The sequence below is a fragment of the Mixophyes fleayi genome, chromosome 12 (assembly GCF_038048845.1).
Source record: "Mixophyes fleayi isolate aMixFle1 chromosome 12, aMixFle1.hap1, whole genome shotgun sequence".
NCBI classification, from domain to species: domain Eukaryota; kingdom Metazoa; phylum Chordata; class Amphibia; order Anura; family Limnodynastidae; genus Mixophyes; species Mixophyes fleayi.
The window spans coordinates 36,717,892-36,742,942 of NC_134413.1; the positions used below are offsets into that span (position 1 = coordinate 36,717,892).

At 40.6% G+C, this 25,051-nt stretch overlaps 1 protein-coding gene across 2 annotated transcripts in view; it reads right to left on the reverse strand.

Annotated features, from left to right (window-relative positions):
• The window catches only part of SPRED1 (sprouty related EVH1 domain containing 1), a 101,580-nt gene that overhangs the window by 33,155 nt on the left and 43,374 nt on the right, over nt 1–25,051 (reverse strand). For both annotated transcript variants that reach the window (XM_075192742.1, XM_075192743.1), the window contains exon 2: nt 703–877. In XM_075192742.1, coding sequence (XP_075048843.1) covers nt 703–877 — 175 coding nt within the window. The remainder of the gene's footprint in view (nt 1–702; nt 878–25,051) is intronic.

The following is a 25,051-nucleotide window of genomic DNA, read 5'->3' on the forward strand; positions in this document are numbered from 1 at the left end:
AAATCAAACAATGCTTTAAACACTAAGCGAAGAGTCAAATATGTATTCTTATTTCCAGCATTCGCCTTGTATTGATATATTTACAACCCAGTGATCCAGAAAACATAAAAGAGTGAACTCGCTGATACAGGTATACTAACTTTAACATGAGCTTAAATCCAAATCAAAGACTACAATACAAAAAAACCATCCCTTATATATATTTACATTAGCCTTTCCAGACTGCCTGTGTCATCCAGTAATGCTCAACACCTCTCTGCTGCACCATGAACAATTCTACAGTTTGTATTTACTAAGCAGTGTGATAAGAATTGCAAACAGTGAATAACAATTATTACCAACAGAATTCTGTGCATTCCTTTCCCACCCACAGGATAACATGACAGATGTACATATGAAGTCGGCCATGTTAACACAGAAACAGATAGACTTGAGAAACCAGAGGAGAGTTGCAAAAGGCAAATATAAAGGCGTAATGAGCAAACACAGTATAGGTTAGACGTAAAACAGGTAAACGTCAGACAGAGGCTGATGCTAGGATAGAGGAAGTGAGACCAACAGAGTAAGGTGATCAACAAGCAACAGGGCAGGGAGGTGGTTAGGCACAGGGGCACAAGTAACCAGTGTAAAGGTAAGCATGTGAAGGCGCATGGCCACGACTGTCACAGCACATGGCGCGGTACTCTACACTGCCTGTCTCACCGTTTTATCTCTGAGCCTCTCTCCATGGACAAGAAAGTCTGCGCTGCTATTATCCTCAGGGTGGAGAGTCTTGTACACGGTGACACAGCTGAGTCCCCCTCCTGCAAGTGGCAGCCACCCGCCACTCGAGTCATCCCGCGTCATCACCACAGCTCGCACGCGTGCATAACTGTCACTGCAAGAGACGGACAAATATACAGTAAGTTATCAAAGCTGGAAGCCGGTCTGAAAGGTGAACCTAGGATGAAGAATCATTTATGTACATTACGTACACTGCCAAGTTATATCACATGAGTACACTGCAAGGTGTTTCCAGTGCTGATTTCAGCGGATGAGCGTTTATCAATACAGAACACATATCACTCAGGGAGGTATGAGACACCGTAGGGTCATCCACTGTGCATCGTATGTAAGTCTATCCTAAACGGTGTAGCAGATAATATACATGTCCCTTGTTAAACACATATTTAGCAATCATCCATGGTCACATAAGTATATATTTCCTGCATAATCAGTTCAGGTAGTTCATTTCTTTCAAAACTGGAATATCTATATTTTGTCCAGGCACAGAAACATTGGCAGAAAATATTATTCCTATTTAAGAGAGTCAAACGTTAGCAGAAAAGGGACATCATCAAAATTGTATAATTTCGAGAAAGTGCTTCAGTCAGAAATACCATTTTACTGTAACAGCGCCAATACCATTTTACTGTAACAGCGCCAATACCATTTTACTGTAACAGCGCCAATACCATTTTACTGTAACAGCGCCAATACCATTTTACTATAACAGCGCCAATACCATTTTACTGTAAGGGCGCTACTGGGAACTGCCAGTTTATGAGGTGAAGTGATTATTTCAAACTTCTACGGCAAAACTGACTTATTATCGCCAATGGATAAGTAACTCATTAATTGGTTCTAATAGGTTTGGTTAACAAGGTTTTACACTAAAATGTTATTTCTGAGTTCATCTTTACATTTTTGTTTAATAAAAATATATAGAAGATTATAGTGTAGTGGTACAATAATCATAGTGAGACTCCCAAAAATACCATACTCCCAAAACATATGCTTGGAAATGCGGCCAGCATGCAGTTATAATACCGGCACTAACAGATCTCACGTGATCAGGGAACACACAGTGGTTGGATCGTTCTGTTTTGCAGCACGAAAACCGTTTTCTACAGAGGATAAAGTAATCTTCATGTTTTATTGTTATAAAATTAATAAGAGATAGAGCATTATGTTTAAAAGTATAGCACATAACAAACCAATTATTTTTAAGGTACAGTCTCTTTCAAATTCACCACCAACCATTGCATCAGATTCTCACTATTGTGACGGACTGAAAAAAAGGCTCAAGGCCTTGTTCAGATGACTGGTGTTGTACATGCTGCTTGGGCCATACTTTAACGTACGGAGCAACCCATACAGCAGAATTCTGCTGGCAGCTGGATTTCTTGGTCCAATGTCTGCATGATTTTCAGATCAGTCTATCCCCCTTGTTTCCATTTGAAATGAGTTTTGAGCAACTTCTACAAAAACACTAAATAAACTCTTACTTAATGATAAAATATAAAGGTAACAGCAGTGGACCGTTTAACTGGCGATATGTTTGAAGCTGAAATGCAAGTTAACTAACTTATACCGCTCAATGCGGAGCAATGCGCTGCCAGATACCAACGCGATGTCCGGCTGGTCACATTACCGCCTATTACGGTAAGGAATCTCTGCTCATTTTCCTACGCACCACTATTGGGTGTGAGGAAAAATGAACAAAGAACTTCTCTGCGGAATGTTCCAGAGGCACGTCGCTCCGAACTGAATCTTCCCCTATGAGTCATATTTACACCCAGTTTATCAGCTACCATAGATGTACGTATATAAATATGCAGAGCAAGAACAAATTATACCCATTTAAGGCATAGTAACCTGTCATGATAACAAAAATGATGTTCTAACAGAACAAAATAACATTCCACTAAGACTACTTTCCAAAACAAATTAACACTAAATTCTAGTCACTGATAATGTTTCCCAGAATTCTAAGACATCAACCAACCAAATGAAATCACCTCCCCATAAAACAAGGAACTTTCTGCTGACACTGTACTTGATATGAAAGATAGTTCAGCCTAACGATGCTGTTTACAGATACTGTTTGCAATCTGTGACACTTCAAGTGTCATTATTGCAGTTACATAAAACATGTAATGACATTTACAAGAATATATGTAAACAATTCAGGAGGGGTAACCATTTCTAAAGCTCGGTACACACTACAGAATTTTTCACCAACTTTTTATGCCGATCGATTTTACATCCGATCTATGGTCCAATCACTCAGTCCATGGACTGCATACACACTAGCCTTGTTTCAGACGATAAAGGGAAGTGCGGCTGTCCCGGTAGCGACTTTTTACAGCCATGTTGTCGTGAGCAGTGATTTTAATTTCGTACACACTGAAGCAACACTTGCAGGGCATGTAACAATATACCAATGACATTAGCATAAAGGGGAAGAGCTTTCACTATAGTTAACACCCAAAACCGCATAAAAAAAAGACAATACTGTCTCTTCATTCATTTCTATAAAATAGAAGTTTATTACCATACATAAAATTTAGAAAAAAAACCATTTAACTTGCAAAGTGCAATGCAATAATTATTCCCTAATAATAAAATCCCTTTGTATGTAATGGTCCTGTACGGGTTAAAGTTATAGCCCAAAATCTCCATACACGAGGTTATTATACATGAATAGGCATCACCCACAATGCTCCATTCTCTGCAGGCATCATCGCTGATTGGTCCAAAGCAGAAACGAACGCCCATGTCTGAGTGTATAAAATGACAGAGGAGCCTGTCTGGCGCCGAGGAACGTGAGAAGATGGCGGGTGAGCAGAAGGTGTCAGTGGGGGTTGCGGGTGAGGAGAAGTTGTCAGTGGGGGTTGCGGGTGAGGAGAAGGTGTCAGTGGGGGTTGCGGGTGAGGAGACGGAGACAAAGTCAGAAATGGTGCTGGAAGGGCCAAAAAATGTTGAAAAAGTTAAGGTGGGGGATGGAAATGCTCAAGAAAAGCAAAGAGCAAAGCCAATGAGCCCAAAAGAGGTGGAGATGATGGTAAAAGTACTGGACCAGTATGACGACGACATTAAAAAAAAAGTGAGTAGCACATGTAGTGTACCTGTTTGAAGGACTTTTTGGGGCATATTCAATTCTCGGTGGAAACGCCGAAAATCTCGCGGTCCGCGCATGATTACCGTTATTCCGGTAATCGTGCGCGGGAAAAAACGTTAATACGGTAATTTACTCGCTGGATGTCAGCTCGCAGCTCCTTGAGCCGCGAGCTGAAATCCAGCTATTACCGTATTAACGGTAATAGTTTTTCCGCGGCGTGGAAAAACAACAATTGAATATGCCCCTATGTATTTCATTCTAGTTTCACACAAAGCAATGCAAACGTCTGATTTGTAACAGATTTTTTTTTGGACAGAACAAAGAATTAACGGTGAGAAGGCCTGTTTAGATGCCACTAATGTAACACCTGTTATCAAACTAAAAAAAAAATTGAAGTTGAATACCAACATATGAAAGAAGTTATACACAAAGGTATTTCAGTGAACATGTATAGACAACTAAATGCTTTGGGTACATACCTGTACCGTTATAATAACCAAAATGGCGCCTGTTTTCTACTAGCACCTTTAAAGTGTAATACTATTTGTTTCACTTGTCAAATTCTGCAATAAAAATGTTAGTACTTTTTCCTGCAAATTAACTGTTGCATGAACACTTTGTGGTTTATTCTGGGTATTTTACAAATATTAGTTAATAAAAGGTTAATATGACATTATAAGTTTAATAGTTTATAAGGGTATAAGTTTATAAAGGGTAAATATGAATAGATACATAACACACATGCCTTTACACAAATATAATGGTCTGCAACCAGACAGGTGCAATATACATCCATACAAAACACAAGTCAGTGATATGTGGTTAACGCACCATGTGGGACTGGTACAGGCATCACAAATTTACATACACACGCCCCCAACAGAGCCCCAGGTCGAGGAAGTATTGGAGGATTGTCGTGGATCAGTCTGACCTTTATACACACTACACAACGGAAACGAGATTGGAACGACAACATTGAACGGTACGACCAACCAAATGAGGCAACAATATTCCATTTGGGCAGACTTTCGACCATTGTGTCACTGCACACACTGACCCGACTTTCGAACGAGCGGTCGTATGTCGGCTGGTTGAGCCGATTATTGGACTAAAACCCTATAGTGTGTACACAGCTTAAGGCACAGCAGACTTCAGAAATCTTATTTTAGGGAATGTACTCACGACCATAAGTGATATGATGCCTTGGGCTACATTTGCTGGAAGGTAAAGACAGTACAGTATGCATGTTCTCCAAAATAGCGACTGCACTATCTATACTCATGGTATAAATTTTCAAATGCTGAACTTTCCATAAGTGCAACCTGCTGCATCTAGGTTCTATCCAGAGTTTGAATTTAGTGCTGCAAGACAGTGGGTCCTTCCAGTGATCTATTGACTATTTTGAGTACTATCCATGGCTGTATTCACCATTGGTGAGCACAGTGCAGGCAAACCACCACAGGCAGCTGTACAATTACAGGTGACTATAAGCCATCTATAGCAGAAATTCAGCATTAAAAGTCATACAAAATATTATTATTATTCTTTATTTATAGGGCGCCACAAAGGGTCTGCCGCACTGTACAGAAAATATAGGACGAAAACAGAACATAGCATATAATAAACACTGTGAAGTTAAAATATCAACTCAGCTAAGAACAGACACACAGGATAAATAAGTATGAGTGAATTCTAGAACACTTAGGAACCAGAAAAGAGAAGGAGGAGAGGTGGGGGAATGAAGTAAAGCAAGCTGAACCTGTGCCCAGGAGTGTGGGCGCAACAGGATCAGAGCCAGTGATAGAGATGCAAAGGCTCGGCCATCTCATCTTGGATGTCCCAACGCTTCCTTAAACTCAATATTTCCAAGACCGAGCTTATAGTCTTCCCCCCTGCCAGGACTCTCCCCCCTCCCCCCCTCTCTATTTCTGTTAATAACACTACCCTCGTTTCTGTCCCCCAAGTCCGATGCCTTGGGGTCATCCTTGATTCCTCCCTCTCATTTATACCTCACATTCTGTCCCTCTCTAAATCTTGTTACTTCCACCTTCGGAATATTTCTAAGATACGTCCCTTTCTCACCACGGAAGCCACAAAAACCCTTGTTCACTCACTTATCTCTCGCCTTGACTATTGTAACCTTCTTCTCTCTGGCCTACCTGATTCTCGCCTTGATCCTCTTAAGTCTATCCTCAATGCTGCTGCCCGCCTCATTTTTCTCTCCCGCCGCTCTATCTCTGCGGTCTCCCTCCAACAGTCACTACATTGGCTCCCCATACCCTACAGAATTAAATTTAAACTCCTCACCCTCACCTTTAAAGCTCTTAGTCAATCTTCCCCTCCCTACATCTCCAATCTCATCTCTACCTACACTCCTACCCGCCCCCTCCGCTCTGCCTCTGACCGCCGCCTCACTACTTCACTGATCACCTCCTCTCACTCTCGTCTTCAGGACTTTGCCCGGGCTGCTCCCCTGCTGTGGAACGATCTTCCACGTTCCATCAGGTTAGCATATACTCTCAAGGGCTTCAAGCGTGCCCTTAAGACTCATTTCTTTATTCAAGTCTATCAGTCCTCCTAACTCTCTTGTCCTGGCTCTCTCCCCTAGTTAGTACCACCCTTTTTTGGGTCTTCCCCCTTCCCTTTAGGTTGTTAGCTCTCATGAGCAGGGCCCTCTTTCCTTGTGTGCTCCTTCTACTGTTCCTTCACCCTCTGTACCTCTTGGCCTGCTTTGCTAGCCCTGTTTTACCTGTTTTATTAAGCTTCGGCCTTCTTCCTGCTGATTTCTACCATCCCTTTCACTATCTGTCAGATATAATCTGATTTGCTTTACCCATGCACCTGTGTTTGTATATATTTGTGTATCATGTTGTGTCTTGGTTCTGTTTTCTGTATATGTAATGTACGGCGCTGCGGACCCTTTGTGGCGCCTTATAAGTCAAAGATAATAATAATATTAATAATAATAAATGAGGAGATCAAGGACAGGAGCCTAGTGACGAGGTGCAAAATAAAGCTAGTGTGCCAAAGGCACAGGAGGAGGAGGAGAACATGAAGTTAGAGGGCCCTGCTCACAGTGCTTACAATCCAAAGGGATAGGGTAGACCAGCCTGAATCACATAGTGGTAAGTCAGAGTAAGGGAACTAGAAATCTGAAGAGAGAGATAAGCACAAGTGGGTTATGAGAGTAGCGGAGGATGAATGAACGTGAGGAATACTTCCCAGATTGTGAAGGAGCATGAAAGGCAGGATGAAGAGGAAAGGGGCAGGACAGTGGACTGGTAGGCTTTCCTGAACAGGTGGGTTTTAAGTGACCGTCTGAAGTTTTGCAGGCTAGGGGACAGCCTGATAGAACAAGGGAGATTGTTCCAGAGGAAGGAGGCAACACAGGATAAATCTTGAGTGCAAGAGTGAGACAGGGTTACCAGATGGGAAGTGAGTCGGTGGTCGTTGGCTGATGGTAGAGCGGGAGTATGAATGGAGAGCAGGTTGAGGACGTAAGGAGCAGTGGAATTAGAGGTTTATGTAGGTGAGGGTGAGGAATTTGAAGAGGATTCTGTAGCAGAAAGGGAGTCAGTTGAGTGCTTGACAGAGAGGGGAGGCAGATGTCAACTGGCAAGAGAGGAAGATTAGTCTCGCTGCAGCATTGATTATAGACTGAAGAGGAGCGAGAAGGGTGAAAATGAAACATAAAACACGTACATACAGGGCAGACAAAGGAGGCGCAGATATGAGACAGAGGGCAGAGAGGGCTCTGCTTGTGAGAACTTACAGTCTAAGTAGAGCTAATATGAGCTAATGAAACAAGAGTTTAAGTGGCAGGAAGAGTGTACAGAGGGAGTAGTATCAGGTGGTGGCAGGATAGGCTATAGCTGAGAGATGGGTTTTGCAATAGCACCTGAAAGATTGGAAGTTGGGGCCTGGTCAGGTGGGGCAGGGAGTTCCATAGGTGGGGAGCCGCACGAGAGAAGTCTTGGAAGCGTGAGTGAGAGGTAGTTATCAGATGGACGGAGAGGTGTAGGTCAGAAGCAGAGCAGAAAGGTCAAGCAGGAGTGTTCTCATAACCAGATCAGAAATTTAAGTAGGGGAGCCAGAGAAATCTGGAGGTGATGAAAAGCCAGTGTAGGGATTTGCAGAGTGGTGCTGTAGATGAGGAGCGGTGGTAGAGGAAGATCAGTCTCACAACTGCTTTCTAGACAGTTTGAAGAAGAGAAGGATGGGAGTGGGGAAGATAATAGGAAATTGCAGTAATCAAGGCGGGAGATAACGACAAAACAGACAAGGGTTTTTTAACATCCTGAGTGAGAAAGGGGCATATTCTGGCAATGTTACGAAGGAGGCTGCAACAAGATTGTGTAAGGGACTGGATATGGGGAGGCAATGATGACACCAAGGCTGCAAGTGTGGGGAACGGGGAAGTATGAGGAGGGAGAGTGCTAGAGACGCTAGGAGGGAGAATGATGAGGACCTCAGTTTTGGGCTTGAGGTAGTGTTGAGACATCAAAGTGAAGATGAAAGAGAGGCAGTTGATTATCACACTGGATAAAAGAGGAAGAGAGAGTTCAGGGGAGTAAAGGTAGATATGAGCGTCGACTTTACAGAGCAGGAAAGGCACCAAACCAAAAAGGGATCTTATAACATTATATATATATACACATATACATATACATATACACACACACACACACACACACAGGGTGATTTAAAGGTCGCAGTACACCCTATTATTTCAAAAACTCTACAGGAAATTGGGAAACCTGAATACTCCAGTAAGGTATGGGTGACGTGGTCTATCTTTTACGGTATGTACCAAGCATGGCCGCCATCTTGAAATCGGCCCAATTCCTGTAGAGTTTTTGAAATAAAAGGGTGTACTACGACTTTTGAATCACCCTGTATATGTGTAATATATATATATATATATGTGTAATATATATATATATATGTGTAATATATATATATATGTGTAATATATATATATATATATATATATATATAATAAATAGATTTACATTTTCCATGCATAAGAGTTCTCAGTTATGAGCCATTCCATGCAGGCCACGCGTAGCGAAACCATAATGTTTTTATGCCAACACAGTGTAATATTGGACAACTTCCTGATTTTGCAGTATATGACATGATTTAAATCAGGATCCCGTGATTTAAATCATTTAGTACCAGCCGGTTTCTGTTGTTTTTCCCCATTTGTACTATGTTGAATCAAGAAAGATTTTTTTTTTTATCTATAATGCAGTTGTAAACAAGAATTTGTGGAGTCTTTTGTTCAAATAACTTTCATATCAAAAATCTTTTTGTGTCTTATGGGCCCCTGTCAACTATACTGGGACCACTGGATGGCACATTGATGGAGCGGTATTGCTTTTTGACACCCCCCAATAGAGTCACCAGTCTGCTGCTGGTGTGCAACGCCCTGTGATCCGTTATAGTTTTAACAAGCCAAGGATGCCTACCGTTATAGCTGTTTAGAGATCAGAGACTTGACTCAACTAGTGAACTATGAGCGTAAATCTGGCTGAATCCCAACAAACAGAATTTCTGGGGTTTCGCAAATGTCAGACATTTTTTTGAGAACAGAAAAAAAACAAAAATCAAAGTAAATGAAACTAAAATCATTAAAAATCTAGGTAATGCCTAGTTCAGGTCTGACCAACCCATGTGTCTCCAAGTGTTGTGAAACTACATACCCCAGCATGCTTTGCCAGCAGAAAGCCAGGTGATAGCTGGCAAAGCATACTAGTAGTTTTGCAGCACCCGGCGAGCCACAGGTTAGCCAAGCCTGGCCTAGTGAAATCATTTAAAGTTAAATTATAGTTTACATATCTCCACTTTTTATTTAAACAATTTCTGTATGACTTATTTTCCAACACCTCCAGCCTAGTACTGTGACACACAAAATCTCCTGACATACTGAATGAAAACAACTGCTAGTTTATATAGTGCAAACAAATGTAAAAAACAAACAAGAAAAACAGGATAAATGCACAACATTTAAATGAGATGTTCCATACATCAAACAGACTATTTCTATTACTAAGTGGGAGTGGCCTGGTTATTGAGTACTGTGACCAGATAGGCTTACTTTGTCACCTGGTCTGTAGGGGTTTCGAATGTCCTTTCTGCACAGTTTATGTTGGTTTCCTTCTCACCGTCAGTAGCCAACTGTTACTGACCTCTCCTACTGGTGTCTCTTTGCCACAAGACACTCGCCAACTGCGAATGCCAATTGCGCAATAGTTGAAGGATAATTCGACTGCCACCACTGGGCTCCTTTGCGGCATCCAGAACATACTTTTGGGGTAGCTGGTATAGTTGCTGTAATGGCTTTTTGCTGTGGGCTGGCTGGTACCTCCTGACCGCTTACTATGGTCTAGGACTGCTGGGTAGCGGGCAGAGTGTTGACACAGACACTGGATTCAACACAGGACAGGATTACAGTGTAAGCGCTTATCTGCTGCTCACAGGATACTGTGGGTGATAGTCGCAGGCTGAATCTTCAAGCAGTGATGGTTTATTGCTCACCTGATAAGGACTTTTACACACCAGTTTGTGGTACTGGTGATCATCCAGAAGTCAGATGAAAATGATACATTACATGGTCAAACAGTCCTCCTTTTATGCATGTCATCAAGGGGTAGCCCGGCCCCCTGATCCGACCAGGCCCCGCAACGTCTGATATCACATTAGCTAATTTAACATCAGGACACAATCTAATCTTCTATCTAACACAATTTAACATTCACATCAACCTGATTTCCTCAAATTTGCTGTCTACATTGTTAGGTTTTTCGGTCTCTCTAACAAGACACAGGAAACAACCTCCTGCTGGGCCTTCAGGCTAAAACAGGTTTTTGTCACTTCTCAGATAAAAATAATTAATTAACTTAATTTAGGATTTCCTTTCCTCCTTTCTTACACCAACACATTTCCTCTACCATGGCTACTGCATCAGAAATCAGTACATCACTAATATACAAATATAACAGTATCAAAATCACTACATTTGCAAGATATCTACTGGCGCACTTGCTAATAATTTAAATATATTTATACAATAAGTTATTTATAATTGATCCAGTCACAAGTACATACAGACAGATCACGCAAGTACGATATGTTTTTTTTATTTTTAGTAGAACTTACGTTAAAAAGGTCTGTCAGACATTTGCAAAAAAAAAAAAAAAGAATACTTTATGCTGGGTTATAGAAGCAACAAATGCACTATGGGTGTGTAGTTCAGAAGAAATATGTCTAACATTAGGGGCTAGATTTACTAAGCTGCGGGTTTGAAAAAGTGGGGATGTTGCTTATAGCAACCAATCAGATTGTAGTTGTCATTTTGTAGAAAGTACTAAATAAATGAAAGCTAGAATCTGATTGGTTGCTATAGGCAACATCCCCACTTTTTCAAACCCGCAGCTTAGTAAATCTAGCCCCAGGTCTACTAGCGGTACTTAGAGTAAAGCATGTCAATTTAAATTCACACATATAGTTATATATTATATCTTAAAAAAAGTGCTTTGCAGTATAGACTATATATTGGGGCAGCATGGTGGCTAAGTGGTTAGCACTTCTGCCTCACAGCACTGGGGTCATGAGTTCAATTCCCGACCATGGCCTTATCTGTGTGGAGTTTGTATGTTCTCCCTGTGTTTGCGTGGTGCTCCGGTTTCCTCCCACACTCCAAAAACCATACTAGTAGGTTAATTGGCTGCTATCAAAATTGACCCTAGTCTCTACCTGTCTGTCTCCCTCTCTGTCTGTCTGTATGAGTCTGTGTGTGAGTGTGTGTCTATATTAGGGAATTTAGACTGTAAGCTCCAATGGGGCAGGGACTGATGTGAGTGAGTTCTCTGTACAGCACTGCGGAATCAGTGGCGCTATATAAATAAATGGTGATGATGATGATGATATTATGACACTCAGTCTTTGCTGGTATACAGCGGATGGGATGTCTCATATCCTACGTCTTGTGTCTACCCATAGGGTTACATCATCATTGTGAAAGGTGGCAGTGTTTGATACCCTCTAGTCCTTCATTTATACTGCATGAACCTCTCTCAGGACTGGTGAAAGGCAAGCTCTGTGCAGCCGTGTCTCATTCATACACAGCCTGGGGCTTGGAAATGCTTACATAACTGTGTCAGACGCATCGTTAAAGGGCCACCGACACCTCGCTACACCGTGCTTACAGCAATGGCTGTGGAGTGAGTAGTGTGTGTCTTTATAGAGATTTTATTAAATTATTTTTTTTTTTCTATTTTTTTTTTTCTTTAAAGAACAGCAGTTCTCAAAACAACTTACATGGCATACTCCTACCTAATGAGGACACCTGGGTAACTTCATGCCTTACTACACGGTTATTACATTTATCATTTCACAACAAAAAAGCACAAGGTACAATTTACAGAGGGCACAGAACACCAAACTTAATTAATAAGACGGTACAATCTCACATTATCTTTCACTAGTCTTACTACACCATACTGCTACAGATCATATCATTGGTTAATATGAGCATCATCGTTGCTCATTGCACAATGTTATTAAATAAGCCCCCAAATGACTTATAATTTTATCATCGACTACAGTTGGCCTTTATTCCTTGTAAAAGTTGTATCAGTGTGTCTAATGAATACAGAAATTACTATTTAGTAATAACTCAGCATCAGTAGTCTCTGCCTATAACAATAATTTATAATATATGGGATAACTGTTAAACTACTGTGAGATACAAGAATATAACAAGTCACACCAATCAGTCCCAACATTAAAACCACCTGACCAGTATTGTGGGGGTCCCCCTTGTATCGCCAAAATAGCTCTGACCTGTAGTATCTGGCACAAAGACATTAGCAGCAGATCCTTTAGGTCGTGTAAGTTGCGAGGTGGGGCCTCCATGGCTCAGACTTGTGTTTCCAGCATATCCTGCAGATGCTCGATCATATTGAGATCCAGGAAATTTGGAGGCCTAGTCAACACCCTTAACACTTTGTCATGTTCCTCAAACCATTCCTGAACATTTTTTTCAGTGTGGCAGGTCATATTATCCTGGTGAAAGAGGCCACTGCCGTCAGGGAATAACGTTGCCCTGAAGGGGTGTACTTGGTCTGCAACAATGTTTAGGTAGGTGATACATGTAAAATTAACAACCACATGAATGCTGGGACCCAAGGTTCCTCAGAACATTGTCCAAAGCATCACACTACCTCCGCCGGTTTGCCATCTTCCCATAGTGCATCCTGGTGCCATCTCTTCCCCTGGTAAACGACGCATGTGAACCTGGCCGATCACATGATGTAAAAGAAAACATGATTCGTCAGACCAGGCCACCTTCTATCATTGCTTCATAGTCCAGTTCTGGAGTTCATGTGCCCATTGTGGGAGCTTTCATCGGTGGACAGGGATCGGCATGGGCACTCTGACTGATCTAAACAGTTCTTCTTTGGGATTGAACCAGACTAGCCTTCGCTCGCCATGCGCATCAATGAGCCTTGGGCGCCCATGACCCTGTCCCCGGTTCACTGGTTGTCCTTTTATGGACCACTTTTGGTAATTACTAAGCACTACATACCAGGAACACCCCAAAAGACCTGATGTTTTGTAGATGCTCTGACCCAGTCGTCTAGCCATCAAAATTCGGCCACTGTCAAAGTCGCTCAGATCCTTACGCTTATAATAGGCATTTTTCCTGCTTCCGACATATCAACTTCAAGAAGTGACTGTTCACTTGCTGCCTAATACAGTATATTCCACCCTTTGACAGGTGCCATTGTAACAAGATAATCAATGTTATTCACTTCACTTGGCAGTGGTTTAATGTTGTAGCTGATAAGTGTATATAATTATGCTTTTATACAGAAGATAAGGATATTAGACATCCAAAGGGATGTCTAATATCCTTATATTTCAAAGAAGGAGATGCAATAATTGTATTAGACAAATAAATATTTTATCTATTTTATTAATTTGTGTTTGGTTTGATAGATTTTCCTTTTTTTCGTATAATTATTTAATGAGAAAAAAACGCTGTCAAGTAGCTCTGCTTTACTGTAGGAACTTGGCCATTTGTGACACGCTGCTTGTGCTTGGTTAGGGTGGGGCCATGTATAAGGATAGTGAAGGGATAAGACATATAGGGGTACATTTATCAATCTTTCTAAAAAGGAAAAGTGGAGAGGTAGCCCATAGCAATTCCCAGCTAACATTTTCTAGAATGTACTAGATAAAAGATAGCTAGAAGCTGATTGGTTGCTCTGGGCAACATCTCCACTTTTCCATTTTTAAAGATTTAATTAATCTACTCCGTAATGTATGAACACCCATGAAAGCTATTACTATCTTGGTCACTCTCCTACATGCATAAGGGATGCCCTAATTGAACAGCATAGTGAAAGATATTGTTTTCAATGCTACCCGCTGAGATCACTAAAGACAAATTTATTTTTCAAACTAGCTTACATAAGTATCCACACCGATGAAGTTTAGTTTTATAATACAGTATGTATGTATTATGCAAATTTATGTTATCAAAGCCTTAAGTGGCAGTCACTCAACATAAAAGACACATTTGGATTGACAGACTATAAGATCAAAAAGTACCATATTATTGCTTGAAAACTCAAGTTTACAGTCTCCAAATTATTTAGTGGTGAGGAAATCAAACTCAGTGATTAAAACACTCTATACAATAAATAGGAGTGGGTAGGCCTAATTCTACTCTATTATTTTTATCATTATTAGGTAGGATAAAAATGATGATTCACTGGTCTAGCTAGCCGCCAGGTCACCGGGGGCTCCAGGTCTGGTCTCATCACCCCCTCCCCTCCACACCTTTCTTCCTCCTCCCTTCCTTAAGTATTGCATACACCTATATACTATTGTATGCCTCATTCAGGTTGTTTATCTGCTCTCCGCTGGCATAATACATTTTCCTTTAAAAAGCTATACATATTGTCCATCTCACACTACCGCCATGGACTGTCAGTCGACAATCAAACCAGGGACATCAATCTTTCTACATGTCTTTCATGCTGATCATGAGTTGCCATCATCAAAGAGTCCATACAGTCATCTCCAGACATATGCATGTAGCAGGACCATCCATTGACAATTCCTCCTTACAAAATTCCCTACAGCGTAGATCAAGTGGGAGAACCTGTCTGACTTCTAAACAGTAGCACTATATGCTGGAGAATCCATTGCTCCAACATTCACCATGATTAAAATACCAGTTGAGAATGTGAAACCATTTATTGGTACAAGATAGTTCTGAAACTAAAAGTACAGGGCAAAAGTCTTCTCCAAAATCAACTAAAATGTAAGTGACAACGATAGCCGCAGAAAACAACCATTAACATTTTTGTATAGCAAGTTCTCAAAAATGTCTAACGTTCTATAAATGTAATTCGTTTACATAGCAAAACAAATGATCATCTGGAAATTGTCTATCTTTATGGCAGCAAATAGGTTAACATGGCTTCTTGTTCTTAAACAAAGTTGGACATGGCTCTTCCTTTACATAGAACAAACAGGAAGTCTCTCCCCCCCCCCCCCCATTTACTTTCTTCAGTCTGTTTTTAAACCCCTCAGGCAAATGGTTAACCTATTTCTTCATAACCAGCTCCCACCTACTACCGCCTTTCTATCAACACCAGGGATTTCTTTCATGGCAAAGGAGCATAAAAGCTGGGAAGGGGAGGAGGAGAAGCAGGATGGTGGAGAAGAGAGCGAGAGAGAGAAAGAGAGAGAGAGAGAGAGAGTGAGGACAAAAGTATGAGTAGTGGGAGAAGGGAAAGAAAGGCTTGTGAGCAACACAGTCCGATGAATCAAACCCATTGGAAAGCTTTAACGTGCAAAAGAATGTTAGATATAAATAATAGGTGGTGTGCAGCATGCGGGAGACACATCCGGGATGAACAAACACTGAGATTTCTTTCCGAAACATGACTGTAATCACCTTCCACTACAGCTCACTCTTTCCCACATTAGTTTTGCAATTCCTCAGCAGAGAGACAACAATGTCATTCTGCAGGGAGTCCGCTGCCCAGAACTCTTTCTAAATAGTAACCACAGGGAAATGAGACACCCATCGCTTCCTTGCACTATCAGGGATCATTCACAAGCAGTAAAAGCACAGGTCAAAGTTTTATGAATGAATGGTTGGCAGTATGTTGCAAGTGCTGTAACTTCCACAAATGTCACTTGTCAGGGATAAGTTGTTGATGACTCTACGAGTCCTGAATCCTTATGTGCTGCTGTTTAAATGACTAGTCCCATTGTTGGATTGGCCTGTGTATCTCTAGCCTCCTGCTAAGTCCCAATCCAGCCAACTCTTGCTGTACCCCCCATGGACTCTCAGAACTAATAGAATAATTAATGGATTTTTCCATTTCAGAATTGTCACATCTTTATTTTCAGATATGAAGGTCTATTGCTGGAAAGCTGGAAGCACAAGTGTAGTTTTGACAACCTCGAACAATACACAGTTTTACATTGACACACTGTATAGTGCTTAACCCATTATTGAAACAGCAAAGTCATTCAGAAATTGTGTTCACACCTAGCATAATTTAATTTACACATGAATGGTACTGAAGTTAATATATGTTCTACTACTTATGTGATTACGACAGTCTCTCTTACACAGGAGTTACTGAAAATGATAATAAAAACCTCCAGTCTATATGCATGAAATAATTCATTATTTTATTCTTCTGGCAGACAGGCTCGAGTAAAGATGCTACAATTTCACCCCACAATCCACATTATGACGATACATATACATGCTTAACAGAACAATGTTCTTTGAACAAAAATGTATACAAGAGGAACGAAGCCCTTAAAAAGAGAATATTCATTATAAAACTTTTCTACATCTTATCAAACATGTGAAAATGAGATAATGATTGATCAGTACATTTAATAACATTAGTTATTACAAATAAAAACAATATAGTGAATTATACCAATATATATATATATATATATATATATATATATATATGTTAGGCAGGACTTATAGTGCAGATTTCTCATATATAGAAATAGCACAAAGCGGTAGCACATGTTTAGAAGGACGAAACGGATTAGCATTTGTCAAATAATTCATATGTAGGTGTTATTTGTGTCTGTTCTTACATAATGTTTTTTCACCTCTTACTGTTTAAGGCTGGTTACCCACCAGTGTATGCATGTTATAAGGTATATTATAGCTTGACCATGATGTCGGAAGGGAGGGGGGGGGGCTGTAAGAGGGGAGTCAATAGAGGAAACTCCGTTGCCCCCTTTGAGGCGCACATGAGTAAATAGAGCAGGCAGCATCCAAAAGTCACTGCTCACTGCCGCAAGTGGGACTGTATACATTGGAACAAATAGGTTCCCTCCCCATACCAATTGACAGACTTTTACTAGCGTTTAAAAAATGCATGCGAGACGCTAGTGAGAGCATGATTTTAAACACCAGTGCGTGACTGGCTTAAGCATAACTATGTTTGTAGCCATGTTGTATTGTACATATGACCACTGTTTCATCATGGGAGTGTAGTCATTAAATAGTTAGTCCATGAACTATGCAATGCTATACTGTGAAAGTACATTTCCATTTTGATTACTCTTATAAGGAGCTCAGCAGACCTGTGTTGCATCTGAGGACAGTGAACAACAACGGTGACAGATTATTTAAAAACCATGCTAAAAATTGCAGAAATTGCAGGTATGGCCTCTACAAGCCAATAAACTTAATTCAATCAGAAGTTGGAAATCCCCTTTAAAGAATATAATGTAGTTTCTGAGTACCAGCTGCCCCAACATATATAGCTTATTATAAAGTGCTATATTGTGACAGTACTTTATAGTATAGCACACTATAATGCAGTGTTGGCTAACCTGTGACACTCCAGGTGTTGTGAAACTACAAGTCCCAGCATGCTTTGACAATATATAGCAGCTTATTGCTGGAAGGGTATGCTGGGACTTGTAGTTTCACAACACCTGGGGGTAAATGTATTAACCTCCGGGAGTTGAAGAAACCGGAGGTTAATACATTTACCCCCTGGAGTGTCACAGGTTAGCCAACACTGCTATAATGTGTGATCAAGCTATATGTTGCCCATTATAATAAGTCCGATATATAAGAAGAGTGAGAACACAGGAACAAAAGGGCATTATTTAAAGATGGAAGTCCAGATATGCATCTCCAGATATGCCTCTTAAGAGGCACATCATTTTGTGGATACTCAAGCCCTGGTGTAATGATACATTCTGATGATGATTATGGTGACCATCTGCACTTATTTTTACTAGTTATTTTTTACTTATTTATTTTTAAACAGGGTGTGGGGGACAAACAGCACAAGGCCCCACCTAACAAGCAGCAACACCAAGCTATACCAGCTATAGCTGTAAGACCCAAAGTGTGGTTCCCCCTATAATAGAGGGGAACCACCCCAGCTTGGTCACCACTGGGCTGACTTCCTCAGGGGAATTGGGCCTGCAAAAAAAAAAAAAAAAGCCACAACCCACACACTTTATTTTCTATCTCAATGTATTTTTCATGCATATTTTATTGCATTTTACCATTGTAAATTCTAATTTGTTATCTGGTAACTCCATTTTAAAAGATAATGAGCTTTAAAGAAGCAAACCAAAAAAAAAAAAAAATACATCTTGGAAATAAGACATAACCCAGATTCACATGGTACTTCGGCTCAATAAATTTAACTTAGAATAATTATAACATAATTGTAAAGCCAGACAAACAGCTTGGTAGGGGACAAGGTAAGGCCCTGCAGTAGAAGGCACCTTTTCTGGCAGTGAGGGAGTTAACCAGCAGCACTCAATGAACAGCTTATCAGTCATTTCCTGTCCAGGCCTCTCCTTCTGTCCAATGGTTAATCATTCATTCTTTGTTGCAGAAGTTTATCAAGCAGATAAAATTTGCAAACGCCCTGCCAAGTTAGGAAGCAGACTGTGAGCGGAGCTGCTGGGGGCAGCCGTACTCCGGACTAGAAAGTTCACCAAACACTGTTTGATCATTAGCAAACCCTTCCCATTGTCCCTCCAGCAGGCCGCGTGTAACTCCTTGCTCACAATGTAATAGATTGTAATCTGAAGATGGTAACATTGTTAGATTCTGAAATCAAAATACTGAAAAGTTGTAAGAAAAAGAGAATATGTTGGTGAAATATAAAGTATAATGATAGTGTTGGTCTGGGAAGACGCCCGTGTTTCAGATACTATGGGGTCTGTACATATCATCATCATTTATTTATATAGCTCCACTAATTCCGCAGCGCTGTACAGAGAACTCACTCACATCAGTCCCTGCCCCATTGGAGCTTACAGTCTAAATTCCCTAACACACACACGGGTCAATTTTGTTAACAGCCAATTAACCTACCGTATATACTCGAGTATAAGTCGACCCGAATATAAGCCGAGGCACCTAATTTTACCACAAAAAACTGGGAAAACTTATTGACTCGAGTATAAGCCTAGGGTGGGAAATGCAGCAGCTACTGGTAAATTTCAAAAATAAAAATAGATAACTTAACTGAATGCTGGCCCCTCGATAAGGTCTGAATCATGCCCTATATCCTTGTGCTACCTCCCCACACTATATCACTTCCCCACACTACAATGTAACAGTGTAATGTGGGCTACTTGAAAGAAGAGAGATTGCTAGACTAATGAAGGAGAGAGGGAGATGGCTGCTATTTCATAAATAAATAATAATAATATAAATCAAGGGGATTTTGGGATTAGACTGCATCTGAATCTTAATAATGATAGCGCTCAATTTTTAATATACTGGTGAGAAATAGCAAAAACAAATGTATAAAAATTGACCAGATTTAATTTAACATAAGAGGATAAATACAATCAAAAGATGAGCCATGCAATTGAATTATGATAAAATTGTGATAATGCTACCACATAAATAAGGCACAAGGTTAAAATTTATATATAAAAGAAACCAATGTCCAGTGCATGGCAAATTGTATCCAATGGGTACTTCCGTGATTGAGCCCGGGAAAGCTGCTAATAACAAGTCTATGTAGTAGGTCCCGTAAGAACAGTCTTAAACCAACCTTATAAATTTAGTCCACAAAGAGGTAGGGAAGTCCAGCGGTTCTCCTAAGATGTACCCTAGGTGACAGAAAAGGGGATCCCCAACAACAGCGCTAATTCCACGCTGAAGACGGTAATCCACGGAGGTAGTACAGAGAGCGTCTGAGTTCAGCTGTTCCCGACGTGGCTCTGCGCAGTGTGACGTGATGTCAGAGGTCACTCTGCACAGGCTCCACATGCACCACCCACCTTGCCCGCTCTGCTGCAGCCTGCATTGCGCTCAGTACGGCACCTCACTCTGCTGCCGCCGGCCACCTCAAGCAGGTATTTTTCATTGTCCTGGAGCTTCACTCGAGTATAAGCCGAGGGGGGGCTTTCTCAGCACAAAAAATGTGCTGAAAAACTCGGCTTATACTCGAGTATATACGGTACTATGTTTTTGGCGTGTGGGAGGAAACCGGAGCACCCGGAGGAAACCCACGCAAACATGGGGAGAACATACAAACTCCTCACAGATAAGGCCATGGTCGGGACTTGAACTCATGACCCCAGGTGCTGTAAGGCAGAAGTGCTAACCACTGAGCCACCGTGCTGCCATACATATATGGAATCGTGCTTTCCTTGTCCCATTGGTGCATGAACATCTGAGCTAAACTCCCTACTATGTGGGTGCTTGCTGGAGCACCCCAATATTTGTGCTGCCACTGCCACTAACAATGTACACATGGCATTTTTCAGTAGTATGGGTGGGGTGAGCTAAGGTGAGCACCCCCAATCATTAAAAATTGCTCTTATGCTATATCACCAGGACTGTGTCTATTGTGAGCACCCTCAATCATTAAAACTTAGGGCCTGATTCATTAAGGATCTTAACTTGAGAAACTTCTTATTTCAGTCTCCTAGACAAAAACCATGTTACAATGCAAGGGGTGCAAATTAGTATTCGGTTTTGCGCATAAGTTAAATACTGACTGTTTTTTCATGTAACACACAAATACTTGATAGCTTATTTGTACACTGAAATTTAAAAGTTGATATTTGTGTGCTACATGATAAAACAGTCAGAATTTAACTTATGTGCAAAACAGAATACTAATTTGCACCCCTTGCATTGTAACATGGTTTTGTCCAGGAGACTGAAATAAGAAGTTTCTCAAGTTAAGATCCTTAATGAATCAGGCCCTAAGTTCTGCATTTTGTTCGCCAGGGGAATCAATGTATCACTATGAAGAGCGCACTATCACTATACATGGTAAATGTCGGACTCAACCTACATGCAGCTTGATGGCTATTTGGTCTGTTCATGATATTTGGTCGTTTCAGCATTTTAAGTCAGGGCTGTGTCTATTGTATTTGGCAAGAAAATTATATGTACAACTAGGATAATGTACAATCGTGTATCTGTAATTGGGAGGATCCTGTGAACCTGGAATCTGAATGAAGCCAGTTGTTCATTTAGCATTAGCATAGCCACACCAAAGTGATCTGACTAAATATTCTGCTCAAGTGCAGAAAGTCTGTATGCTCAAACATCTGCACCAGGACTGTAGAGTACAGCAAGCACAGGCATGGCAGTTCTATATTTAACAATAACCATTGTAAAATACTGATGGAAAATGTGGTAAAGACCACAAGTTTAAAATCAATGACGTGAGAGAATTATGAAAAATAAATAAATTACAATTTGTGTACTCAAATTTGGCAGAAAGCAGAACTGTGCTAACAACCAAGAAAAAGTTACAGCCTTGCTTCTTCCCCTGTGCTAACCTATATACACCAAACTCTACATTAATGTATGTTACAACAATAAAACACAATGCAAGAAGGCATTTCAAATAAAAATGACAGTGCTGAACCAATAACAACAGTTAAATTAATTTTGCAGAGTTGCTGCATATGGCTACATGTAGTATTCGCTGAGATCTGGATGGGGATGTAATGATGAAGGGGGTGGTGTTAGTGAAATATTTTACTAGGAGATAGAGCAACTTTAAATAACTTATATTTAAAGAGTACATAGCACTTTTGAGCTTGCACAGTTTTTAACTAAAATAGACACCAGTGCACAGAAAGACAGTACTCCCTTACATGCTAATCCAACCAGTATGAGTGTCACCCCCTAATATTGCTCTACTCCTGAGTAGCTGGCTTCTTGCAGAATAAATCTTAGTGCAAGGCAGGGAAGCTGAAGGAAGCTGTATGGGAAAGAGGATAACGCAACATGCAGAATGAATCTAAAGTCACCACATTTACATATAAAGTGCAATATTTTCTATGTTTCCCCTGAACAGAAGGAGCATAGAAAAAAAGTGAGGCTTTTTTTACACTTAAACAGTACACCATGCATTATGTAATAAACTTATTAGTTCCAAAGTGACAGGTCCAATTTAAAGGCACCCTTAAGATGTGGGGTCATGATACTGGAATATTACACAGATGATTAGGACACCACCAGTCAATTGTGACAATAATGTTTACGCGAAACCATCAGTACTATGTGGTTGTAGGCTCAACGCTCCCATGCAGCCCCATATACAACAGAGTTATCATAGCGAAACAAGGGGTCCCTGCCAGTGTAATGTTGCACATATTTTTCACTGGCCAAATTGCAGTGTCTAAGTTTAAAAAAAAAAAAAAAAAGGATAAAAAATTATTTTAATGATAGTTGCCAAAAAAATATATATAAAATATCCATAATGTCTGTAATTTGTGTTGGAGATGTAAATTAAGATTATCTTGGGACCTGGTCAATAATATACTCTGAATAGGATATTAATGCACACTCCTATGTTACATAGCTGGATGACTTAGGGGCAGGCTGAAGCTAATATAGAGGCCTCTTGCCGGAACATTATTCCAGTAATTACATACTAAACCAAATAGGGACGTATGGGACAGCCATCATGTCACTTACAGTTCTTAGATGGCAACTACAAACATCACTGATGTAATCGGCCACTAAAGTGATGTCCTGCGGCCATGTTCTCCTGTTGGGAATCGGCAGCTTACAAAGGAGCTTGCTGATGACTCAATGATGGGAATATAGTTAATAGAGATGAGCAATATTTCACACAAATCAAGTTTTGCGGTAGAACAGCGTGTTTTGCAGAGGTGCAAATTTCCGCCCACACAATCTTCCCGTTCCGCACTGTATTTGTAAAAATTGCATTTAGCAGATTTCATTGTTTTTGGGTCAACAGTCAATTAACTGTGTTGCTTGGTGTGGTTGGGATAGGGAACAGCACATTTAAGGCTAAATGCGGAATGATGTACATACATAAACACCTTTCTCAATGTTATACTATATTAAACAGCCCAATTTCTTTAAGGTAAGTGGTCCTTTAAAGGCTCATGAAGAATGTGGTTTACCACAAGGTCCACAGTGTAAAATGTATGATTTGGGCAGCACGGTGGCTTAGTGGTTAGCACTTCTGCCTCACAGCAGGGGCCATGAGTTCAATTCCCGACCATGGCCTTATCTGTGTGGAGTTTGTATGTTCACCCCGTGTTTGCGTGGGTTTCCTCCGGATGCTGCGGTTTCCTCCCACACTCCAAAAACATACTGGTAGGTTAATTGACTGCTATCAAAATTGACCCTAGTCTGTCTGTCAGGGAATTTAGAATGTAAGCTCCAATGGGTCAGGGACTGATGTGAGTGAGTTCTCTGTACAGCGCTGTGGAATCAGTGGCGCTATATAAATAAATGGTGATGATGACGATCCCTTTTACATCATACACACCTAAGCAATGTGCAGGTCTTCCATCTGCCATATATGGGAAGCACAGTTGGATATATGGAAATCACAGAAATGGGTGATAAATTTGAAATGGCACCACATTAAAATGACCAGATTTCTACTTACATGGACACACAAAACAATGTAAATACCAGATGTGTAATAATCTATACGGAGGACAGTTGAAGGATTATTTTCTAACATGGTACATTTAGCAGAAAAGTGCAGTAACCCCAGATATTAACTCAGTCTAGTCCACTGCAAGTTAGACCAATGAAAATAAATGTATGTTTGATTGCTATGGACTACAGAACATTATGTTATCTGCACCAGATTTTTAAAATTGGTTTAGAAAGAATCATTTTAAATGACAAACATCTATAGACAATGATTTGTTACATTAGTACAGTAAACAGGCTTTACTCAAAAGGTGTCTATTTAGGAAGTCTGAAAAGGCATCTTGCAGCTCCCAGTATTCCAGAAACGATATACCAATATATTGTCAGTGTAGGCGAATACATTATAGGAGAGATCACTAGTTACAAGTGAATAAAGGCTGAACTTTTTTTCAGTCCATAAAATAGTCATCTCCAACGTGGGTAGAACATGGGTCTACTGTAAGGAAAATAAGATCATTCTGTTCATTATTACTGCCCCAAATGCAATGCTATACAGGTTTTAGTAAAGACTGAGAATCTGGGAACAGTAGAGTTAACTAAACGAATAAAGATGAATCAAAAGACTGACCCGCAACCAGAAACATATGAGCAAGTAATCAGATGGGGGAGAACATCCACCCACACATGTGCAGCCAGGCTGTGCTCAGCCCCACAGCAGCTGCTAGGTTTTCAGGAACTGTATCACAGGCTAAGACTACTGACTCAATGCAAACACTCACTGCCTCCTCTCTCTGCCATCACCAAGACTCCATCATTCAGCCAGCCCTCAGCACTTCCCAACATGGGAAATCATGCAACCAGCGAGACCGCAGGAAAGGAAAACAGGAAATTAAATCTCCCACTTTTCAACTAGATCCACAGAACAGTTTACAAATCGAGCAGGTCATAACAACTTCAACTAAATACTTCATTATTTGTCAACAAAATTAAAGTGTTAGCAATCAAATACTGACCCAGAGAAATATGGATTTAGTGAACAGGGCCTTTAAATCTTAAATGAGTGACTGAAGTTCAGGTATATCTGTCTCCTAAACAAACTGGAGGTATACATTTTTTATATTGGGTTTATCAATTCTCTAAGAACTACAGTGACTGAAGCGTCACCTCCCGGCTATGTCACTATTTCTGGCCAGTTTATAGTTTGCATTGACATGGATATGGTT